This window comes from Leopardus geoffroyi, chromosome B2 (genome assembly GCF_018350155.1).
Source record: "Leopardus geoffroyi isolate Oge1 chromosome B2, O.geoffroyi_Oge1_pat1.0, whole genome shotgun sequence".
Classification (NCBI taxonomy): Eukaryota; Metazoa; Chordata; class Mammalia; order Carnivora; family Felidae; genus Leopardus; species Leopardus geoffroyi.
The window spans coordinates 31418582-31442121 of NC_059332.1; the positions used below are offsets into that span (position 1 = coordinate 31418582).

Consider the following 23540-nt stretch of genomic DNA (forward strand, 5'->3'; position numbering starts at 1 on the left):
AGATGGGGAATGGGGGACCATGAAGCAAGGAATATCTAGAAACTGAGAAAGCAAGGAAACAGGTTTGCTCCTAGAATTTCAGAAGCAATGCAGCCCTGCTGACATCCTAGCCCAGTGAGACATGTGTCACATTTCTAACATGTAGAACTAAGATAATAAATTTGTGTTGTTTTAGGCCATTAAGTTTGTGGTAATTTGTTTCAGTGGCGAAAGAAAACTAATACAACATGGTTAAACTATTTACCCCAGATTCTCTTGCAGTTAGGTGGGGCTATACTGTTGAGTTGTAGCCAATGTAATTGTCAAAGTGATATGTACAATAACATCCAGGCTTCCCCATAAAACCCTCCCACTCATGCTGTCTACTCTTCTCCTGTGCTCACTTAAGACAGATGTGATAAACCTAGAAGCCGTTAGTTGAAAATGGTGGAAATACATAGGATAAGATGAACTTTCTTAGGGGCACCTGAGTGGCTTAGTCGCTTAAGTGTCTGACTGTTGATTTCAGCTCAGGTCATGATCTCATCGTTCTTGAGTTTGAGCCCTGCGTCCGGCTCTGTGCTGACAGTGAGGAGCCTGTTTGGGATTTTCTCTCTCTCCCTCTCTGTCTGCCCTACATGGGTTCTCTTCCTCTCTCTCTCTCTCTCTCTCTCTCTCTCTCTCTCTCTCTCTCAAAATAAATAAACTTAAAAAAAAAGATGAACTTGCTTGCTTAAGTCATTGCTGAGAGGAGAGCCAACTACCAATCAGGCATCCCTGATTTTACATAATAAAAGAATTTTATGACTAGAACCACTGAGATTTTAAGATTCATCTGTTACAAGGTCACAGACTAACTTAATTAATAAAGATGAGATAGACAAAAGAGAAGTTAACAGGCCAGAAAGATGAGAGGAGAATCTTTACATATATTTGATAGTAATCTTAGGAGAGACTGTAGGGCACTTGTGAGAAGCACCGGGTATTGTATTAAGTGATGAATTACTGAATTCTGCTCCTGAAACCAATATTGCACTGTATGTTAACTAACTAAAATTTAAATAGAAAATAAAAAAAGGAGAGACTATAGTTTTTTAGATAAGTATAGAGGTAGTTATAAAAATGGGATATATTCATAGCAGTTAAAGTCAAGAATTTTCTATAATTAAAGAAAGATATGAGTCCACAGAATGGAAAATCTTGAGTCGTGAGCACGATAAACGAAGTTAATCTCAAACCCAGATACATCATAATTAAAATGAAGAATACAAGGATAAAGAGAAAATCTTAAAGCCATATTTACTTAGGAACCATCAAACTAGTAGCAGATTGTTATCAACAATAAGAAATGCCAGAAGGAAATGGAACAAATCTTCAAAATCTTGAGAGAAAAGAAATGTTAATTATATACTTAAACTCTCACGATTGAGGGTGAAGTAAAGGTATTTTAATTCATAAAGGGCTTAAAGAAATTTTCACACACATGTAGGACCTTAAGAATGACTAAAGGATTATACTTGGGCAAGAATTAAGGAGAAGAAGGCACAGGCTATGACAAACAATTATAAACAGAGAAAATGCTGATATTTTTTAAAGCTATTTATAAAAGAGTCAATTTTGTATAAAATTTTGTTTTTAAAAATCATACTATAGGGGCACCTGTGTGGCTCAGTTGGTTAAGCATCTGACTTTGGCTCAGGTCATGATCTCACAGCCCGTGGGTTCAAGCCCCTCATTGGGTTCTCTGCTGACAGCAGAGCCTGGAGCCTGCTTCAGATTCTGTGTCTCCTTCTCTCTCTGTCCCTTCCCGTTCACACTCTGTCTCTCTTTCAAAAATAAACATTAAAAAAAATTTTTTTTAATCATACTATATGGAAGACGTTGAAAGGGAAGATAGTCTGAAGAAGCTATTGTCTACTCTTGGAGGAAGAAAAAGATACTGATTAGTTTTTTTTTGTTTGTCTTTTTTTTGCAAAAATCAAGAAGTATGCATGTTACAAATGTAAGGATGAAGAAAACAAAAGCTACCAAACAGATAAAGCAAAAGGAACAAAATCTAGCAATCTAATAGAAAGTAGGAAAGAAGATTTAAAAAATAAAAGAACAAAACCTGGTAAATAGAAAATGCAATAAAACTGGCATAACTTAGATGAAATATATCAGCAATTTACAATAAATGTAAAATGGGCTAAATTTATTTGAGAAAAAATTTTATAATGGTTAATATGCATAGTCATGCAATATGCTATTTAAAAAGATACAAGTGAGACAAAAACAAACTGTGAAGTTGAAAATAAAAGGATAGAAAAATAGGGGCGCCTGGGTGGCTCAGTCGGTTAAGCGTCTGACTTCAGCTCAGGTCACGATCTCGCAGTCCGTGAGTTCGAGCCCCGCGTCGGGCTCGGGGCTGATGGCTCAGAGCCTGGAGCCTGCTTCCGATTCTGTGTCTCCCTCTCTCTCTGCCCCTCCCCCATTCATGCTCTGTCTCTCTCTGTCTCAAAAATAAATAAAGGTTAAAAAAAAAAAGAAAAATAAATAACAGGCAGATACATATTACAACAAAGATGTTGGAACAATACTGGTATCAGATAATGTGGAACTTAGCCAGAAGTGTTCCTGAGTCTATGGATGGACATGGTATCATTGAACAAAGCAAAATTTAATAAAAAAGAACAATTATGAACTTGTATACATCTAACAAAAATCAAAATATGTAAAGGAAAAATGGGAAGTATTAAAAAGAAAAATGACATCAAAAGGAGACAATTGTAGTTGTCTTAAATATATCTTTTTGAAACTAGTATATCATGAAAAAAAATAACAATAGAGAACATTTGAGTATTAATAAGTTTGGGCTGATAGTACATCTGTGGGTAAAATCCTGAGCCTAAACCAATAAAAAATATTCTTTGAAAGTTTACTTACAGATACTCAAAAGTCTCAACACACTTCAGAGAATCTAAATTATACACATCCCACTTTTGTATCATAATACAATACAATTTTAAATCAATAATAAAGCTAAAATGGATTAAACTAAAACACTTTTTATGTAACTTATTTGTTAAAATTATGGAAATTATGAAATGTTTAAACTGAAAGTCAAAGACAATGCTATATATCAAAGCTTTTAGTAGCATCAGAATGGATTTAAATGCTTATAAGAAAATAAGAAAGTCTTAAAATTTATGCAGAGTTTCACATATTAAACTAGGAAAAGGAAGAAAAAGTAGAAAGAAGGAAATACTAAAAATAAAAACAGAAACTAATAAAATAGGGAAAAATAATTAGTAGATGTTTAACAAAACCAAAATTTGTTTTTGCTTTTTTAAGTTTTTATTTATTTATTTATTTTGAGGAGGTAGAGGAGCAGAGAGGGAGAAAAAATCTCAAGCAGGCTCCGTGCTGTCAGTGTGGAGTCCAACGTGCGGTTCAAACCCATGAACCGTGAGATTGTGACCTGAGCTGAAACCAAGAGTTGCATGCTTGACTGACTGAGCCACTCCAGGGCCCCCACCATTGAGCTTTTAATAGATTAATAGGTAGGAACAACTATCTTTGGCATGAATGATCAAAGAAAGAAGGCACAAGCCCAGTGATGCTAGGAACAAAAATAGGACATGTCCATCGATAGAGTGAACAATTTTTAGAATAATGAAATAATTTTGTGACATTAAATACAAAAAAAATTAATTAAAATACATTCAAACTTATTAATAAGATTTTTGTTAGCAAACTAGAAATTGAAAGGAATTGTCTTAACCCAATAAAAGGGAGCTGCCAAATGGAAGCAAGCATCACATTTAATGGTGAAACCAGAGGCATTCCTGCTAAAGTCAGATACCAAGAGGGATGCCTATGATCATTGCTGGTATTAACATTGTGTTGGATATTTTGGGCAAAACAATAAAATAAGGAAACAGTTTTAAGAACTGGAAAGAAAACTCAAAATTGTTAGTTTTGGAGATAGGATTTTACATACAAAATCCAAGAGACTCTAAATTATTAAAACTCCTAGAGCTCAGCAGGCTGGCTAGATCCAAAATCTCTTCCAAAAGTACAGCATACAATTATTTATATAGTGGCAATAATTATTTGTAAAATCCAGTAGAAAAAAATGTCATTGACAACAAAAACAAATATGTGCATAGGAATTAATATAACAATAGATGCTCCAGACCCTTTAGAGAAAATTATAGAACGTTATTGAAGGTCATATAAGAAGATTTGAATAATAGATACATCATTGTATTAATGCATGGGAAGAACTGATTTTATAAATGTATAGACTCAGTGAAATTCCAATGAAGTCCTAGTGTGACTCCTATGAACTTCAGAAATGGATTCTTTTTTTTAATAGAATTTTTTAATGTTTATTTTATTTTTGAGAGAGAGAGAGAGAGAGATTGAGACAGAGAACAAGTGTGGGGGAGGGGCAGAAAGAGAGGGAGACACAGGATCCGAAGCAGGCTCCAGACTCTGAGGTGTCAGCACAGAGCCCAACTCAGGGCTTGTGAGTGTGAACTCACAAGCCACGAGATCATGACCTGAGTCGAAGTCAGTGCTTAACCGACTGAGCCACCCAGGTGCCCTGAGAAATGGATTCTAAAATTTGTTTAAGAATGAAGGTCCGGGGCGCCTGGGTGGCGCTGTCGGTTAAGCGTCCGACTTCAGCCAGGTCACGATCTCGCGGTCCGTGAGTTCGAGCCCCGTGTCAGGCTCTGGGCTGATGGCTCAGAGCCTGGAGCCTGTTTCCGATTCTGTGTCTCCCTCTCTCTCTGCCCCTCCCCCGTTCATGCTCTGTCTCTCTCTGTCCCAAAAATAAATAAACGTTGAAAAAAAAAATTAAAAAAAAAAAAAAAAGAATGAAGGTCCAAGAATAGCCAAAACATTTCTGAAAAGAACAACAAAGAGAATATGCTGTTCCTCATAATACATGTCTTGAAGCTTTAGTAATGGAAGAAGTTTAGGATCTATTAAGCAAAAGACAAAAGTTCACTGAAACAGAAGAGAAAATCAGGGCAAAACTAAGCATGAGATAAAAGAGGTGTTACAAATCAGTGGAGAAAGAATGTGTGAGTTAATAAATTCAGTTGGAATAGTTGGTTTCCAGAAGAAAATTTTTCTTTAGAAAAATTAGACCTTTATATGTATAAACAAACAAAAAAATCCCAAATGCAGAAAACTCCATTTGGATTAAGGTTCTAATGTAGAAAGAGAAACTTTGTAACTATTAAGAGAAAGTATAGTATAACATCTTTGTGATATCTAGGAAAGAAAGACCAAAAAAAGCACAAAATATAAAAGAAAACAAAAGATTGACAAATATTATTACAACAAATTGTGTGTGTGGTTGGGGAGGAGGGAGAATGGAACTTTCTAAATGTCAAGAGACACCACAAAATTTTAAAAGTAGTAGAATTTGAGGAAGCATTTCTAAATATTTAACAAAATATAAAAGATTAGTTTTCAAAATTATAAAGAATTTCTGCAATCAATAACCTAATGGATAAATCGGTGAATGAATAGTTTGTGTAAGGTGAAGCCTAAGTGGGTAATATACATACAAGAAAATTCTCAGTTTCAGGAATGAGCAGGAAAATGCAAATTAAAAATTTTATACCTATCAAAGTGGCAATATTGTGAAAGTATGATGGAATTGGGGTTATTAACTCAGGGAAGTGGGAAACTTTTACACATTTTGGTGTGCCTGCTATGTAACTACCATGGAATTCAATTAAACAACAGATAGTATAGTAAAAATGTGCTTAAGTTACATAAATGTTATATACATGACAATTCATTAATCCCATTACAGCGTATCTACTCTGGATAAACTGTTTTCCAAATTACTTAAGGACATTTCGCAAGCAATATTTATGATAGCAGAAATTGCAAACATTGAGAATGCCTCAGTAGGAGAAAGAATAGAAAAAACGTATTTGTAAGTTGGAATATTTATTTAGCACTTAAAATGCATACCTTGGATTTCTGTATATTTTCAGTATTACAATATTTTGGAGGAAAAAAGCAAGCTGTAATGATACTTTCAAAATGATGTCATTTTAGTAAAAATTTTAAAGAAATATATACAAGACAATACTATGTATTGTTCAGTGATACATAGAGATTATATAAACAGATGAAAATAAATTTAAGATTTATGGTACGTTATAGAGTTTGGGAAGTGGGGAGAGTGGAATGGGTATAGGGATGGGGACAAAAGGGATTTCTAGATTATCTGTCACTTGAGAAATATGACAAAATATCAGTTGTGAAACCTAGGGTGTGGATTTACAAGTGTCAATTATTTTTGCACTTTAATTTAAAAATTTCTTCAAGAGACAAAAAGACAAATACAAAAACTACAAGGTGTACAAACCAGATGACAGTGGAAAAGCCACAAGAACTTACCTAGGGAATTGAATGATGGTGCTAAAACATACAGAAGCGTGAGGTGAATCATCAGAATTTCGATTCCTGACCTTTCCATATCAGTGTCAGTCATCATGCCCTCTTAGGAGTTGAAGCCCAGGCCCAGGCCCAGGCCCAGGGAGACCCACTGACCTGGTGGTGAGAACTGGAGGCCACTCCCAACTTCATCCTTTCAATTTCTAATAAGGGTTTTTCTACTTTAGTAGACAGATGTTATTTCTACGAAACTCTGTGGCTTACATTTTTCTCTGTCCTTCTCTCTCCCTCCCTCCTTTCCATCCCCTTTTCTTTTCTTCTATTTTATTTCTATTTCTTTCCTTTTTTCTCACTCATCATTTCCTCTATTTTTTTTCCCTTTCCTCTCAGTCAGTATGGAAACCAACAGACCAAGTTTGGAAACTGACAGTTTATTATTGTCAGACTATTCTAAACCAGTGTTTGGAGACTTTATCTGTTGCTTAACATTCGTATGAACTGATTGATGGTTTCTCTCTTTCCTCAAAGTGTTTACAATCTAGAGAAGTGTTACTGATGGGAAGCAAATTTTTGTTGAATTTTGTTGAAAAACAAGACAATACTTAACTGTAATCTCCTTTGGATCCCTCTGAAAACACAAGTAAAACCAAGAAAAATCAGTTTGGATATTCTTTTTTTTTTTTTTTTTTTAATTTTTTTTTCAACGTTTATTTATTTTTGGGACAGAGAGAGACAGAGAATGAACGGGGGAGGGGCAGAGAGAGAGGGAGACACAGAATCGGAAACAGGCTCCAGGCTCTGAGCCATCAGCCCAGAGCCCGACGCGGGGCTCGAACTCACGGACCGCGAGATCGTGACCTGGTTGAAGTCGGACGCTCAACCGACTGCGCCACCCAGGCGCCCCCAGTTTGGATATTCTATTTCTGTAGTTTTGATATCATCAAGAGAGGATTATCCAATCAACACCGTCAAAGAGTCAAATAGTCAAGAAACTAGAGGCAAAATCTTTTCATGGCTTAACTTATGAGTCAAATGACAAGACAAAGCAGGCAAAGGTTAATGAAGGTAAATATGTAGTGAGAAGAAATAACAAACTATACATGGAAAGAAACACTGAAGCAAATGAATATATTAGTTATAAAGTAAGTTGAGGCCAAGTAAGAGAAAAATGGCAAAATATTGACTCAGCTGACTGAGAATTCAAGTTTAATGAAGAGATGGGAAATTATAATGAATACACACACACACACACACACACACACACACACACACACACATCTATTGTGATTGGATGTGCATCCTATAGCTTAAAACTTATTTCTTAATGATGTCATGGAAACATTTTCTAAAAGACCTGGAGACAGACAAAGCAAATTACACAAAAAGTTGTCATGCTATTGTTGCTATTGTTTTAATGAAAAGTGTAAAAATAAATAATGCCAACAAGCTGGAAGTGACTTAAATTATGTTGCATGATGGTCTAATTTGATATTTTCCTAATGTATAAGTAAAGATCTACCCAGAAATGTAAAGACAGCATGTATTTTTTTTTCTCATCTCTTTTCTTAAAACGAGTGCTTTCCAAACCACACTCAGATATCACCTCACGCCAGTCAGAGTGGCCAAAATGAACAAATCAGGAGACTATAGATGCTGGAGAGGATGTGGAGAAACGGGAACCCTCTTGCATTGTTGGTGGGAATGCAAATTGGTGCAGCCACTCTGGAAAACAGTGTGGAGGTTCCTCAGAAAATTAAAAATAGACCTACCCTATGACCCAGCAATAGCACTGCTAGGAATTTACCCAAAGGATACAGGTGTGCTGATGCATAGGGGCACTTGTACCCCAATGTTTATAGCAGCACTCTCAACAATAGCCAAATTATGGAAAGAGCCTAAATGTCCATCAACTGATGAATGGATAAAGAAATTGTGGTTTATATACACAATGGAGTACTACAGGGCAATGAGAAAGAACGAAATATGGCCCTTTGTAGCAACGTGGATGGAACTGGAGAGTGTGATGCTAAGTGAAATAAGCCATACAGAGAAAGACAGATACCATATGGTTTCACTCTTATGTGGATCCTGAGAAACTTAACAGAAACCCATGGGGGAGGGGAAGGAAAAAAAAAAAAAGAGGTTAGAGTGGAAGAGAGCCAAAGCATGAGACTCTTAAAAACTGAGAACAAACTGAGGGTTGATGGGGGGTGGGAGGGAGAGGAGGGTGGGTGATGGGTATTGAGGGCACCTTTTGGGATGAGCACTGGGTGTTGTATGGAAACCAATTTGACAATAAATTTCATATATTGGAAAAAAAATAAAATAAATAAAATGAGTGCTTTCCTTACATACTTGTGTGTGATTAAGTCCAAGAAACACAAAATCTTCTGGTTTACATTAATGTTACTTGTTTCTCCTGGTTTTGTATTTTATTGATTGATTGATTGATTGATCTATTTATTTTTACAGAGACAGAGAATGCCTGTGTGAGTGGGGGAGGGGCAGAGAGAATCCCAAGCAGGCCCTGTGCTTGTAACGAAGGGCCCAACTAGGGGGTGGGCCCTCAAACTCACAAACCGTGAGATCATGGCCTGAGCCAAAATCAAGAGTCAGATGCTTAACCACCTGAGCCACTCAGGGGCCTCTGCTAGTATTTTAAAAACAGAAAATACTAAGGTGCTGAACACTTTGATGTGCTGCAGTTACACTTGCTGTAAAAATTAGTAACATTAAAAATAAATTCAGTGCCTTTCAAAACTTTTGAATTATCATGGCAACTTTAACATATAAGATGTGGGGCACCTCGGTGGCTCAGTCAGTTGAGCATCCGACTCTTAGTTTCAGCTCAGGTCATGATGTTGCAATTTGTGAGTTCAAGCCCCGCTTTGGGTTCTGTACTGACAGTGCACAGCCTGCTTTGGATTCTCTCTCTGCCCCGCCCCTGCTCACATGCTCTCTCTCTCTCTCAAAATAAATATATAAACTGTAAAAAATTGTTTAAAAAACTGAAAAATAGATATAACATGTGATATATTTAAATACCAAAATTTAAAATTTAAAATGTACTAAATTCCATGCACTTAAACTGATACAGTGACCTTGTCCAATATTTTCCTGTCAGAAGATTTTTGTAGTCTCTAGTTGACCACCACATTTATATTTCTGTGTCCAGAGATGATAGAGGGAAGAGTGGTAGAGCTTGGAAACTTAGAAACAAGATGACTGGGATTTATAGGGCCACCTTAGAGGTGATTGGGAAATTGAAGAAATAAGTTGCCATTTGGCTTTATGAATTTTAAATTGTGGCTTTTTCGGATCACAAATAAAATGGACAATAACATGCTTACTGATCCAGGTTTTCCCTAAGAATACAAGGTTTGCCTGGAATAGAAAGAAGCTAAGATTACAGACTCTACACTAAAGATCCATAGCAAGAAATTAATAAGATATTATTAAATTGTGTAAAAATAAACTACATGAAATCTAGAGTCAGACAGTTCTGAATTTCTATCAGCTTGAGTGGCTTGCAAGTCACTATAGCTTTAGGCAAGTCACTAAGATTTTTCATGCATATATTTCTCTTCTGTAAATTTCGGATAACAATACATAGCAAGTTAATTGATTTAAGAACTGTTTATTAAGGATTATCTTTATTATGAGGAAAATAGACTATAAGAGGGCAAGAGTAGAGAGAAACCAGTTAGGGGTCAGTTAAAGTAGTTCAAGGAAGAGATGTTGATGCTTGAGCCAAGATTGCCATCATGGTGAAAAGTGGTCTAATTTGGAATATAATTTGAAAGTAGTGGGGATGTGATTTCCTGGTGGATTGGATGAGGAGAGTGAAATAAAGAAGTTAAAGAGGTAGATGGCCTGAGCACCTGGGGGAATGCAGGTGTCCATATCTGTAAGTAGCAGGATCAAGCCTTGGGTTTTGGACATGTTAAGAGTGAGATACCTCTCCTATATATTCAGGACCACTGTATTATGGTTGTATAGGTTGTTCAGAGCACAGAGGGATTTGGGGACTGAAATCCCAGCAGTATTCTTGAGTGGGGCTGCATCTGCCTAGAGAAAGGGGCACTCTTTAATTTGTACCAAAGCAACCTGTAGGCTAACCTGAAGAGGCCCTGAACGGACACAGGGGCTTTTGGGGTAGTTCACCCTTGTGTGGTTCACAGGGTCACTTGTAGATATTAAAATAAAACGAAAAACATCCACAAGAGTGGCTAGCACATAGGAAGTACCGAGTGCATCTTAATTCTCTTCCTCTCCTATACTGTATATTGCATTTTACTTATCCGTGTACCCTTACATTAGCTTCTTGCACTGATTTAATGTGGTGTCATGATGATAAACTATTCTGAGGGGGTTTCCCAAGAAACAGGAGATGTAAATGACAACAGTAGACAAAAGCAGCCCTTCTTTGTGCTCTTGGAATTTCAGTACACAGGTCAATCTGTAATATGACGAATTTTCAGGGGTTTATTCCTCCATTTCTTAACATTTATGTGAAGAACGGCACACTGAGTGGCTAGCATTTGAATTTTTCTTGAGTACTCAGATTACTTTTAGCCTATTAGTAGGTGGATAAAAGAGGAATTGGATAGTACTAGGGGTAAAAATAAAGCACAGTGTGAAGGGAAACATTTATGAATACTTCTCAGAATCCTCTATTTGTTACTTTGGTTTCCTGTTATTTTACCTAGGTTTTAAAAGCACCTCCTGTTATAACAGTTTAAAAAGCATTGATTTTCCTTTATAATTTTACCATAATCTCTAAATATACTTACCTCGATCATCATATGAAGTGTCTAGAGGGTTGAAGGAAAAACATAAGATTCTTAATTTCTCATAAATGGATTTCTGTATTAATTTCTTAGCAATTCAGCATATAATTTATTTACCACTTTCTGTTGAATATAAATGTCGGAATCCTGAAAGACAACATGAAAACATAATGAGATTCTACCTTGACAACTATGTCTGCATCGTTTTCTTATTAGGTAAAAATCTGTTTACCTCTTCCTCTTTTAGATCTCTGAGAGGGAAAATCTTTTGGAGAAAAGAAACAGATTAAATTTACTAGCAGCGCATCAAGAAATGTTTCATCGTATGTCTAAATCCAGCCAGGAAGATTTTTTCTCCCTTCCCAGATATTCCCATTTTCTTTGGATTCCATTTCAGAAAAGAAAGGAGGGATGCCGTATGCTTTGCTCCTCACTCTGTTGTTCATGACAGATGAATCATAGAGGTAAGAGGAGGAGGCATGGACCAAGAGGCCAAGTGTGGGGCATGACAGCAAGCAGCGTGATCAAGCTACTTCCTCTCTCCTTTTGGAAATGTGAATCCGTATACTTGTAGCGTGTGTGTGTGTGCATGTGTGTGTGTGTGCGCGCGCATGTGTATGCATGCGTGCATGTGTGTGTCGCTACAAAAAAGTAGAGTGCCTTGGAATGTACTTAGAACCATTAGGTTTCTGGATGTTTTATTTCAAATAAGCTTTATGTTATTTTTCAGTTACATTAGACCACATGTCCTGATTTGATTAATATTAATTTAATATTAGTAATATTAATAATAAATACTGAAATTCAGTATAAAATGAGCCTTTTTTGTCTTAACCAAGTGGGGATAGTGTAATTGAGAATATGAGTGCTGGACTCAGGGCCACAAACCTGGATTTTCTATCCAACTCCTTCTTTTGCTAGGTGAATTTGGGTAAGTCTCATAACCTTTTGAGTATCAATTTCATCTTCTAAAATGAAGATAATATAAGTTGTGCTCACCTATTGTACTTTATAGCTTTACAAAGCATCTTTTTATGCAGAGTATTCAGACTTTATGACAACTCATGAATTTTATGTACTTTATCCCTATTTTACCCATCCAGGAAATTGTTTCAGAGAGGTTTCTTAGCCTTTCCATGATTTTGGGATAAACAGGAGTTGGAAGGGATTTTTTTAATGATCTTAGGAAGGAGACCTATTTGTCTTTTCTGAGAAAAGTGCTGAAATCTTATTTATATACATATATACACATACATGCGCACACACAGATGGATTGGCAGTTAGATAGTATGACAGGAAAAGATGTGCTGACTTAACAAATCATACTCAAAGGGAGATGAGTTCATTTTATGCTCTAAGGAACACATTCTTCCATTAATTCTGTAGTAGTTCCCAATCTATTTACCTCTACCATCTTCATAGTCCAGAAGACCAGCACCTGGAGAAAAAAGGAAAGAGTGCTCCATGGTTTTGCTTCTTGAAAATGAGTGGAGCTTTCAGACTCTGAGAGCTAATGTAAACATGAACTCCTGATAGTGAATAATAATAGGAATTAATTTTTTTTGCAGGAACTAGGACTGTGCATAGCAGGAGCAGGTGGTAAGTGACCGTGCCGGTCATCAGTTTCACCGGGCTACATAGTAATCAGAAGGGCCTCAGAATACTTTTCCTTCTTGGTACTCCAGCACTTAACTCCTGTTTTTCTTCTCTTACTAATCTTGGGCTGTCTTTCAGCAACTTTGGCATCTTACTAGACATTGCCGTAGAAAATCTGCTTCACCTCTTCACATCTTGAACTTGGTTCTCTTTTGAATCATAATTATCTTAGTTGTATTCACTCTTGCTATTCCTAGCTACATTCCATTCGCCTACCTACCCACCTTGCTGAGGCCCTCTTCACTACCAGATTGAGACCTTCTGTTCCATTGCCTGAGGAGTCTGCTGTTTTCATGGCTTGGTATTTCTGTTGCTGCTCTTGGACCACAGGAGGCATCTGAAGCGAGCCTCAGAATCATGCAGACCTACCCTCTATTAGTTCATTCTGCCCAGTTTCAGTTTGACACTCAGTGTTGCATGGAAATCTCTGGTGGTGGGTTTCTCCCAGTAAATTAGAAGTTCAGTTCATGGAATGATGCATTATGCAAGGTGCTGGGAATACAATGATAAACAAGACAGATTTGGTCCCTGACTTATAGAAATGCCATTATGCTTTCTAACTTTTCCTTTTCTCATGGATCTAAGTACTTACTTTGTTCTGAACTGTATCTTGAGACATCAATTTCTGTGGAAGAATCAAGCAAAAATATTAAAATTATCTACTTGCAAGAGGTGTTTTTCCTCCTAACTCAACTCTCCTCACTCTAGACTGTGGTTCTTGCTCCCAAGGTGGCCCCCTAGATATGATGCATTACTGGTTCCTACCTCTTTTAAGCACCTCCAGCCAGCCCTGTTCTACCTATCCGTCCACACTAATTCTCCACATAGGTGCTAGAATGAGAAATAAGGAGGGGATGCAGCTGATTAGAAGGGAGGTGGGAGGATACTAAGGAAAATCCTGGAAAGAGAGATGTTGTGGCATGGAAATACGTTATTGCCTACCTGAGTCCCATCTCGGGTTCATTGACAAATACTATATACTTGTTTCTTATCATCTCTTCTGTATGAAGTCACTAAAATTCTTGAATTCTTTTTATATAATACTAGCACAGTGTCTTCTTTTTTCCATTTTTATTCCTCAGATAATTTCCCTTGGGTCTCAGATAATTTTATTTTATTTTTATTTTTTTTTTTTTAATTTTTTTTTTTTAACGTTTATTTATTTTTGGGACAGAGAGAGACAGAGCATGAACGGGGGAGGGGCAGAGAGAGAGGGAGACACAGAATCAGAAACAGGCTCCAGGCTCTGAGCCATCAGCCCAGAGCCTGACGCGGGGCTCGAACTCACGGACCGCGAGATCGTGACCTGGCTGAAGTCGGACGCTTAACCGACTGCGCCACCCAGGCGCCCCTCAGATAATTTTAGAGTATTCTTGTTGTTACTGTTGTTAAATTCAGTCTGCTTTTTGGGGGGGTTGGCCTTATTGGTAATGTGAGCTTTGGGAGTTTAAAAGTGCAGGGGGAATCACTAGTAGGTCAAAGATTCTGTGGTTCATGTATTGACATGGTCTCCCAGAATATTGGCAAAGTCTCTAGCTATCAACTAAGTAGAAACTGAGACTGAACCTTGGCATTCCTTCCACTGTGACTTTCACAGGGAATCTCCATTTTGACTTGTTACTCACCATTTTGTTTGCGTCGTGTCCATCTTGTTAATAAAATAGCCAGAATAACAAGTCCCAGTAGAGTCAGGATGACAGCCAAAGTTATTTCTGCAACAAAAATTCAACTGTACTCTTTCTTATTTAGACTGTGTCATGATCAGAGACAGCTTCTGGTCACCTCTTAACTGTTTTCACCAAATAGGCATCTCCCCTCTGCCCCCTTTTCTGCTTTCTTCCTTAATGTTCCTTGTCTTATTGTCTCCACATTCCTTCCCCTACTCATTATTTATATTGGTCCTATTGGTCAGATACTAAGAACCTCAGATGCTATGTACCCTTGGTTTAGAGAGTGGAAAATGTGACACATTTCCTCCTTAGTTGAATCCCTTACTCTCTGTAGGCAGAAGGTTAGAGGGAATCATTGATACAAAGTAAAGTAATTCACTGGGGTGTGAGAAAAAATATTAGTTCTATTTTTATGTAATTTTATATTATAACTAAAATTCTAGATTTTCTGTTTTGAAGCATGTATTAGTACAGTAGTATGTTTACAACATGTGTGTGTGTGTGTGTGTGTGTGTGTGTGTATGCAGTGTATGCAGTGTGTGTACAAATACTTTTACATGGGTAGGCGATCAAAAATTTTAGAGGCCCCTGACTGAACATGATCATATTAACGAAAACCACAACAGAAGACAGAAATTTCTTATCATTGGGAAAGACTTTCAGTCATCACCCACAAAGCCTCTCATGATAAGACATATTTGTGACAGTTGTTACTTTGGTTAATAGAATTTCTCCCAAAGTCCCATGCTGGGACTGCTAGCCTATATCTGTTTATGTATAACTGGAGAGACAAATCTTAAGTAGATACCTTGCTACGGTTATGAAGAACTGAGACTAAGGAGCTCTAGGGAGAAGAAAGGAAGAGAGGGAGGGAGGGAAAGAAGAAAGATAAAAAGAGAAAGAAAAAGATGTAGGAAAGGAAGGTGGCAGAAGGAAGAAATGAATAAATGAGTGAATAAACCAATCATAAATCTGCCTGTGACAGTGATAAATGCTGAGACAACTGAACTATGAAGGGCTAAAAAAATTAATTACACCAAGATTAAGCTGCCGCAAGAAAGCAGTAGATGAATTCACCTCAAGATGTAACGAAACACCTCAAGTTGGGGAAAATCAGTCATATGTCTACAGAATCTTTCAGTTGTTAGGTCACGTGAGAACAATTTCCCAACAAAACAACCTTCAGAGATTTGCTCCTATTGGACCACTAAAATGAATAGTAAATAGTTTGGCCTCTTTCATGGCAAGTCAGAATTTCATAACTGATGTGAAGTAATCCTTAGAGGAGGAAGGGATAACCAGGTGGTGTACTTCGATCAAGTTTCTGGAAGGCAGTACTCCCTTTGAGTGGTGTCTGAAATGTTCTGGCTATTAGACAAAAGATGATCCATTCCATTTTTGAGGAAAATAAGAGGAAGGGTTAAAACATTATAAAGTGAGCAATACTACCAGAAGTAAGACAACAGGCTAAGGAATTTTCCTATTGTTCCAGAGGATGGTTGTTTTGTTTTAGTTGTCCAAACTCTTGAAACCAAAGAAGAAATCATTGTCCTCACTCTAGAGCTGAGCTGACTCTGAGTGGTTTTCCTCAGGTTCCCAGAGGAATCAATGAGAGTGAAAGAAAGGATGTTGAATTTGAAAGAAAGCAGACAGATAAGGAGTGTGTTAAAGTCTCTGAAGAGAAGAGTTCTGAGCCAGTAAGGTCTGGGTGACCTTAGAGAAGGAGTCGGTCCATACCCAAGACTGCCATTTTTCAGGTGTTGTCTTCAGAGGGTTCTGTGTCATCTGGATTTCTTTGTCAAAGGGAGATCAAGATAAAAGGAACACCCCAAGCTCACTGTTTCTGAGCAGTATGAACTTGGATGTGGCAGAGGTCCTTGTAGACAAGCATGCAGAGGGTTACAGAGGAACTATGTGGCTCAGGTTAATCAGACCTAAGCATACTAAAGGAGTGTGGCCTGTGAAGGTTCCAGAATCTGTGTCATAACAAAGAACTAGAACTTCAGAGAGACAAGAAGAAAGGAAGTTGAGGACCAAGAAGCTGGGAAGACTTCAGAATATTTTGGAGGGGGATCTTATGATTTTGAAAGGGGATTTACTCTATTTGGGCTCTTGAATAAGTTCTTATTTTCCAGACATTTTGAGGCCAGAGATTGTTTCCTTCATCCTTGTAACTTCCAGACATTTTGAAGCAGAGAACTTCCTATAGAATAGGCACTTAATAAATGTTTAATAATTAGAAGTGAGAAAAATTCCTATATCTATAAAAAGGAGGGCCTTGAAACAAATGGAGGGTGAACCGGTGAAGGGAAGCCATTGGAATTAGATAGTAAGGGAAAGTCAAGAGGTCTGTGGTGCTAGGAAAAAAGAGCCAGTGAATGGGATGTCAAGCCACTGTAGACAACAAGGGGAGTAATAAAATTATATGAACTCTAAGGCTTTATATTAGACACATACTTTACACGTACAATTTATTTAATCCTTAATAACATTTACAATGAAACTCTTCAAGGCTGAGACATCTGAAATCACCCAGCCGACAAATGGCAGAGTTTCTGACTCCAGAGCCCACATTGTATTCACAAAGCCACATTTCATTTCAATCTTGGGGGCCTGCTGTTTGTGGTAGTATGTCATAGGCCAAGCAGTCAGCCACTGGAAGAGCACAGTGATGGCCTCCATTTTGAGGATGCTGCACCCTCCAGGTTTGGGGTAGCTCTGGACTACTTTGATTTATCTTTTACACCCCCTCCCCACCTCCCTCTGGCAACAATCATTTTGTTCTCTGCAGTTAAGAGGCTGTTTCTTGGTTTGTCTCTTGCTCTCTTTTTTCTCCTTTGCTGCTTTGTTTTGTTTCTTAAATTCCACATATGAGTGAAATCATATGGTACTTGTCTCTCTGTGTGATTTCACTTAGCATCAGAATCTCTGGGTCCATCCATGTCGTTGCAAATAGCAAGATTTCATTTTTTTTATGGCTGAATAATATTGCATTGTATATATATACCACACCTTTATCCACTCATCCATGGATGGACATTTGGGCTGCTTCCATAGTTTGGCTATTGTAAATAATGCTGCAATAAACATAAGGGTGCGTGTATTCCTTTGAATTAGTGTTTTTGTATATCTTGGGGGTAATAACAAATAGTACAACTGCTGGATCATAGGGTAGTTCTATTTTTAATTTTTTGAGGGGCCTCCATACTGTTTTCCACAGTTTGCATTCCCACCAACAGCTCATGAGAGTTCATTTTTCTCCACATCCTCGTCAACGCATGTTGTTCTTGTCTTGTTGATTTTAGCTACTCTGACAGGTGTGTGAGGTGATAATTCATTGTAGTTCTGATTTGCATTTCCCTGATGATGAGTAAGGTTGAGCATCTTTTCACATGTCTGTTAGCCATTTGTATGTCTTCTTTGGAGAAATGTCTGTTCATGTCTTCTATGACTTTGTAATTGGATTATGTTTTGGATATTAATTGTATCAGTTCTTTATATATTTTGGATACTACCCTTTATTGGATAGAATCCTTTGCAAATATCTTCTTCCATCCCATAGGATGGAATGGAAAGTTTTTACTTTGATGTAGTCCCAATAGTTTATTTTTGCTTTTGTTTCCCTTGCCTCAGAAGAGATATCTAGAAAGATGTTGTTAGGGCTGATGTTAGAGACATTGCTGCTTGTGCCCTTTTCAAGGATTTTTATGGTTTCAGGTCTCACATTTCTTTTCTGAAGTTCTTCTGAAAAACAAAACAAAAGGATTAATGTGATATTAATGTAAATATCAAGGTAAACATACAAGAAGAAAATTAGACTTTGTTGAAAAATAAGAATGTAAAGTCAAAAGTAACCAGAATGCTGCACGCACATGCACACACACACACACACACACACACACACACACACACGGAAGCAGGTGAGCTCACTTTGATTTATGTAATGCTCTCCAGGAAATGAAAAGGGAAGGGAGAAGAGTGATGATTTTACTGAATTTAGAGAATAAATGTGGGTTATTAGTTCTTGTGGTTACATTTTATTAACATCTTTTTATAACATTTTCATTCTTTCTTCCCCTAATAAGTTCTTTAACTTTTTCTATGTCTATCCTTCTATCTCCATATACCCCCCACCCACACACACACATACAGATCTGTGCGTGTGGGATATATGTAGATATATGGAATATATATGTGTGTGTGTATATATATATTTATGATATATATAGTCACCAATTACATGTTTATTCATATAAGCATATGTTATACATACATGTTATATCCGTATGTGTAATATATATACACACAAGTATTATTCATTTGCCAGCTGTTGGCATAGGATTTTATTAAATGTTTTTAATGTTTATTTTTGAGAGAAAGAGAGACAGAGCACAAGTGGGCTGGGGGCAGAGAGAGACGGAGACACTGAATCCGAAGCAGTCGCAGGCTGTGAGCTGTCAGCACAGAGGTCTACGGGAGACTCGAACTCACAAGCAGTGAGATCATGACCTGAGACGAAGTCATGATCAGACTCCCAACCAGCTGAGCCACCCAAGCACCCCGAGGGTTCTGGAATTCATCATAAGAACTTAGGAAGTGAATAATTGCAATGAATGCATACAAATCGTTTTGCAGCCTTGGTCACTTTCACTTTTTTACATTGGTAGATACTGCAGCACTATCCAATTGAGTTGTCAGTTAATTCTTCACAACTTATTTAATTGAAACAATCACTATATAATTTTGAATACTTAACTGGGAAAGTTTTCAAAAGTAAATAATATTGTCATAATTTTGTTCCTTCTTTCCTCAGTGCATCCTTCCTTTTTTCTCTTTCTGCTGTTCTTCAAATTACTTATCCTCAATTATTCCTGTGTCTCCAAGTTTTGCTTTCACCTGTCATGATGATAATCATTATCATACTGAAGTAAACTACTGAGAAAGAGAAAATAAGAAAGTAAATTGAGAGGACAGGAATGAGACTGAAGAGAGAAAAAAGACAGGAATAAGTTAATTGAAGGAATGGAAATATTTGTAAAAGCTCTGCTGTTTTCAATCCCCAAGAAACCGTCCACATTATGGAGATTTACAAACAAAAATCCAGGGAGAAATAAATAATACAACCATGGTAGGGGACATCAATGCCCAACTTTCTTCAATGGATAGATCACCCAGACCTGGAGTCAATAAGGAAACATTGGACTTGAAGTACATTTTATATCAAATGGACCTAACAGATATATATAGATCATCCCATTCAACACACTAAAATGCATATTCTTCTCAGAGCTCAAGAAGGAACACTTCCCAGGATAAATCATATGTTAGATCACAAGACAAGTTGACAAATTTAGAAAATTGTTATCCTCAAGAATGTTCATCAATGCCAATGATATGAAACTAGAGGTCAATAACTGGAGGCAAGGTGAAAAATGGACAAATGAGATTAAACAACATGATTCTGAGAAGCCAGTTGGTCAAAAAAGAAAACAAAAGGTAAATCAAAAATATCTTATGATATATGAAAATGGAAACACAACATACAGAAACCAAAGGAAAATAGCAAAAACAGTTCTAAGAGAGAAGTTTCTTAGTAATAAATTCCTACATTAAGAAAGAAGAAAGGGGCGCCTGGGTGGCTCAGTTGGTTAAGTGTCTGACTTCGGCTCAGTCATGATCTCACAGCTCGTGAGTTCAAGCCCCGGTTTGGGCTGTGTGCTGACAGCTTGGAGCCTGGAGACTGCTTCGGATTCTGGGTCTCTCTCTCCCCTCCCCACTCATGTCCTCTCTCCCTCAAAAAAAATTAAATATTAAAAATAATAAAATAAAGAAAGAAGAGAAATCTCAAATAAACAACCTAAATGGACACTCTACGGAAATACAAGAAGAAGGAACTAAACCCAATATTAGTAAAGGAAGGAAATACCAAAGATCATAGCAGAAATAAATGAAAGAAAAGCTAGAGAAACAATAGAAAAGTTCAGTGAAACTAAGACTTGTTTTTTGGAAAGATTAACAAAATTGACAAATCTTTAGTTACACTACCTTAGAAACATGGGAGAAGGTGTAAAAAAATTATATATGAAAAAGAAGATCTTACAACTTATACAACAGAAATACAAAAGATCACTATGTCAAGGCCACTATGAACAAATAACACCAAAAAGTTAGATAATTTAGAAGAAATGGATAAATTCCTACAAACTTACAACCTATGAAGACTGAATCATGAAGAAATAGAAAATCTGAACTGCCCAGTAAGGACTAAAGAGATTGCATCAGTATTCAAAACCCTCTCGTAAAGAAAAGCCCAGGACATAATTTCATAGGTGAATTTTATTAAATATTAAGATAAAAATTAATGCCAATCCTTGTCAAAAGTTTAAGAGGAGGGAACATTTGCAAACTTATTTTTTAAAGCCAGCATTATCTTCATACAAAGGCAGAACAGTGCACTACAAGAAAATTATAGGTCAATACATTGATGAGCATAGATACAAAACTCTGCAACAAAATACAATTAATCTGAATTCAACAGAATATTAAAAGTATCAGAAATCATAACCTAGTGGGTTTTACCCCTGAGATGAAAGTATGATTTAGTATATGCAAATCAAAAAGTATAATACACCACATTAACAGACATCAGGTTAAAAATCACATGAACACTTCAATAGACACAAAAAAGCATATGACAAGATCCAACACCTCTTCAGGATAAAACTATCAACAAGTTATGTATGTAAAAAGGTGCCCCAACATTATAAAGGCCTTATATGAGAAACCCACAGCTAACATCATACTCACAAGTGAAAAGCTAAAAGCTTTTCCTGTGAGATCAAGAACAAGACAAGATGCCCATAGTCACCATTTTATTGAATATAGGACTACAAGTCTCAACTAGAGCAGTTAGGCAAGAAAAAAAGTCATCTGAATCTGAATGAAAAAATAAAATACTCAGTTTGCAGATGGCTTGATAGTACATGTAGAATAACGCAAAGATCAACTAAAAGCTGTAGAACTAATAAATTCAATAAAGTTGCAAGATATAAAATAGCATACAAAAATCTGTTGTGTTTCTATACACTAACAATGAACTATCTAAAAAAGAAATTAAGAAAACTATCCCTCTACAGTAGTATTAAAAAAAACCTAGGAGATCATTTAACCGAGGAGGTGAAAGATATTATACTGAAAACTTTTTAAAAGACATCAATGAAAAGATTTTAGTAGACACAAATGAGTAAATATCACAGGTCATGGATTGGAAAAATTAATATTATTAAAAGGTACATATTACCCAAAGCAATCTACAGATACAATGCAATCCCTATCAAAATTCCAATGAATTTCTTAACAAATAGAAAAAAAACATCCTAAAATTCATTTGGAACCACAAAAACACTGAAGCCAAGGATATGTTGAGCAAAAAGAACACGGGGGGAAATCACACCACAAGACTTCAAAATACATTCCAAAGCTATAATAATGAAAACAGCATAATACTGGCATAAAATAGACATATAGATCAATGGAAGAGAATAGAAAGCCCAAAAAGAAATCCACACATTTATAATAAATTAATCTTTAAGGTGTCAAAACATACAATGGGGGAAGGATAGTGTCTTCAATAAATTTTGTTCCAAAAACTGTATATCCTTGTGAAGAAGAATGAAAATTGACCTGTACCTCACATCACATGCAGAAACCAACTTGAAGTGGAATAAAGACTTAATAGAAGACCTGAAAGTATAAAACTGCTGGAATAGAACATAGAGGAAAAGCTTCTTGTGTTGGTGTTAGCAATGATTTTTTTCGGTATGACCTTCAAAGAAAGCACAAGCAAAACAGCAAAAATAGGCAAGTGGCACTGCATCAACTAAAAAGATTTTCCACAGTAAAGAAAACTGTCGCGACCAGCACAACAATCACCAAGGTCAGGGTCCTGACGGTAGGGGAATGCAAGAAAAAAGAAGAGAAAATTTTGGAACAGGAGGGTCCCCTGGGCTGATGGCCCAAGTGACGGCTTTATTGTTGCTGTACACAATCTTTTATAGCCAGACTCTTATGGGTCAGGCCATTCTAAGAATAAACAGGTTTCACATAATCGCTGCCCACCAAAACATTTAGTTCTGTGTTTCTTGTGCATTTTCTAGACGGGTCACAAGACCTTGTTGATAAGATTGCTAGCAAAACACAATTCCCATGTTTGTTTCTATCTGACTCGGGGTAGAAAAAGGGAGGCAGCATTACTGCCAACACCTGCAGACCACAGGCTTCAGGAATTAACTTTCTCGGCCTTGACAAGGCTTTCGTATGCCCTTGAAAGTGGGGGAATGGGAGGGGGAACCACCGGGTTGGCTGAGTCAACAGGGAACATTGCTCGACCCGGTCTCAGCCTGGCGCTGGGGCCCGGCCTCCCACATGAATGGGAGGGGGAACCACCCGGTTGGCTTGAGTCAACGGGGAACATTGCTCTACCCGGTCTCAGCCTGGCACCGGGGCCCGGCCCCCCACAGAAAACAATCAACAGACTAAAAAGATAACTTCTCTTCCCCACATTCCCAGTAGCAGTTATCTTATTTTGGTGATATTATAAATTGGTGTAGCCATATAAAAAATAGTATAGAAGCTCCTTAAAAAGATTAAAATAGGAACCAAGGAAGATGGCATAGTAGGAGAATCCTGAGCTCACCTCATCCCATGACACACCAAGGTGACATCTACATCTATAAGACTCTGAGAATGACCTGGCAGAACAGATCTTTCACAGCCAATTGTAGAGAGAAGGCCACATCCAGAAGGGTAAAAAAAAATGTGGAGGTCTGGTTGGGAACCACAACCCCAGCCTGACTAATCACAAATGAAAGAAACATTACAAGCACAGAAAACTGAGATCGGACCCCACACTGGGCCCCCATGGCCATGGGGACCCACACTGGAAAAATGAGTCCCTACAATATCTGGCTTTGAAAACCAACCAAGTGTAACTTCTGGAGCTTTAGAAATCAGCAGGCTTAACTCAGAGCTGGAG

General features: G+C 37.2%; 1 protein-coding gene across 1 annotated transcript in view; it reads right to left on the reverse strand.

Annotated features, from left to right (window-relative positions):
* TSBP1 (testis expressed basic protein 1) overlaps nucleotides 1-16596 on the reverse strand; it is a 72500-nt gene extending 55904 nt beyond the window's left edge. The window contains exons 1-7 of the mRNA XM_045500904.1: nucleotides 16244-16596; nucleotides 14462-14548; nucleotides 13429-13461; nucleotides 12586-12618; nucleotides 11413-11445; nucleotides 11298-11327; nucleotides 11184-11204 (exon numbers count right to left, since the gene is read on the reverse strand). Of these exons, the coding sequence (XP_045356860.1) occupies nucleotides 11184-11204; nucleotides 11298-11327; nucleotides 11413-11445; nucleotides 12586-12618; nucleotides 13429-13461; nucleotides 14462-14548; nucleotides 16244-16256 (250 nt within the window). The 5' untranslated portion in view covers nucleotides 16257-16596. The remainder of the gene's footprint in view (nucleotides 1-11183; nucleotides 11205-11297; nucleotides 11328-11412; nucleotides 11446-12585; nucleotides 12619-13428; nucleotides 13462-14461; nucleotides 14549-16243) is intronic.
* Nucleotides 16597-23540: the final 6944 nt, after the last annotated feature.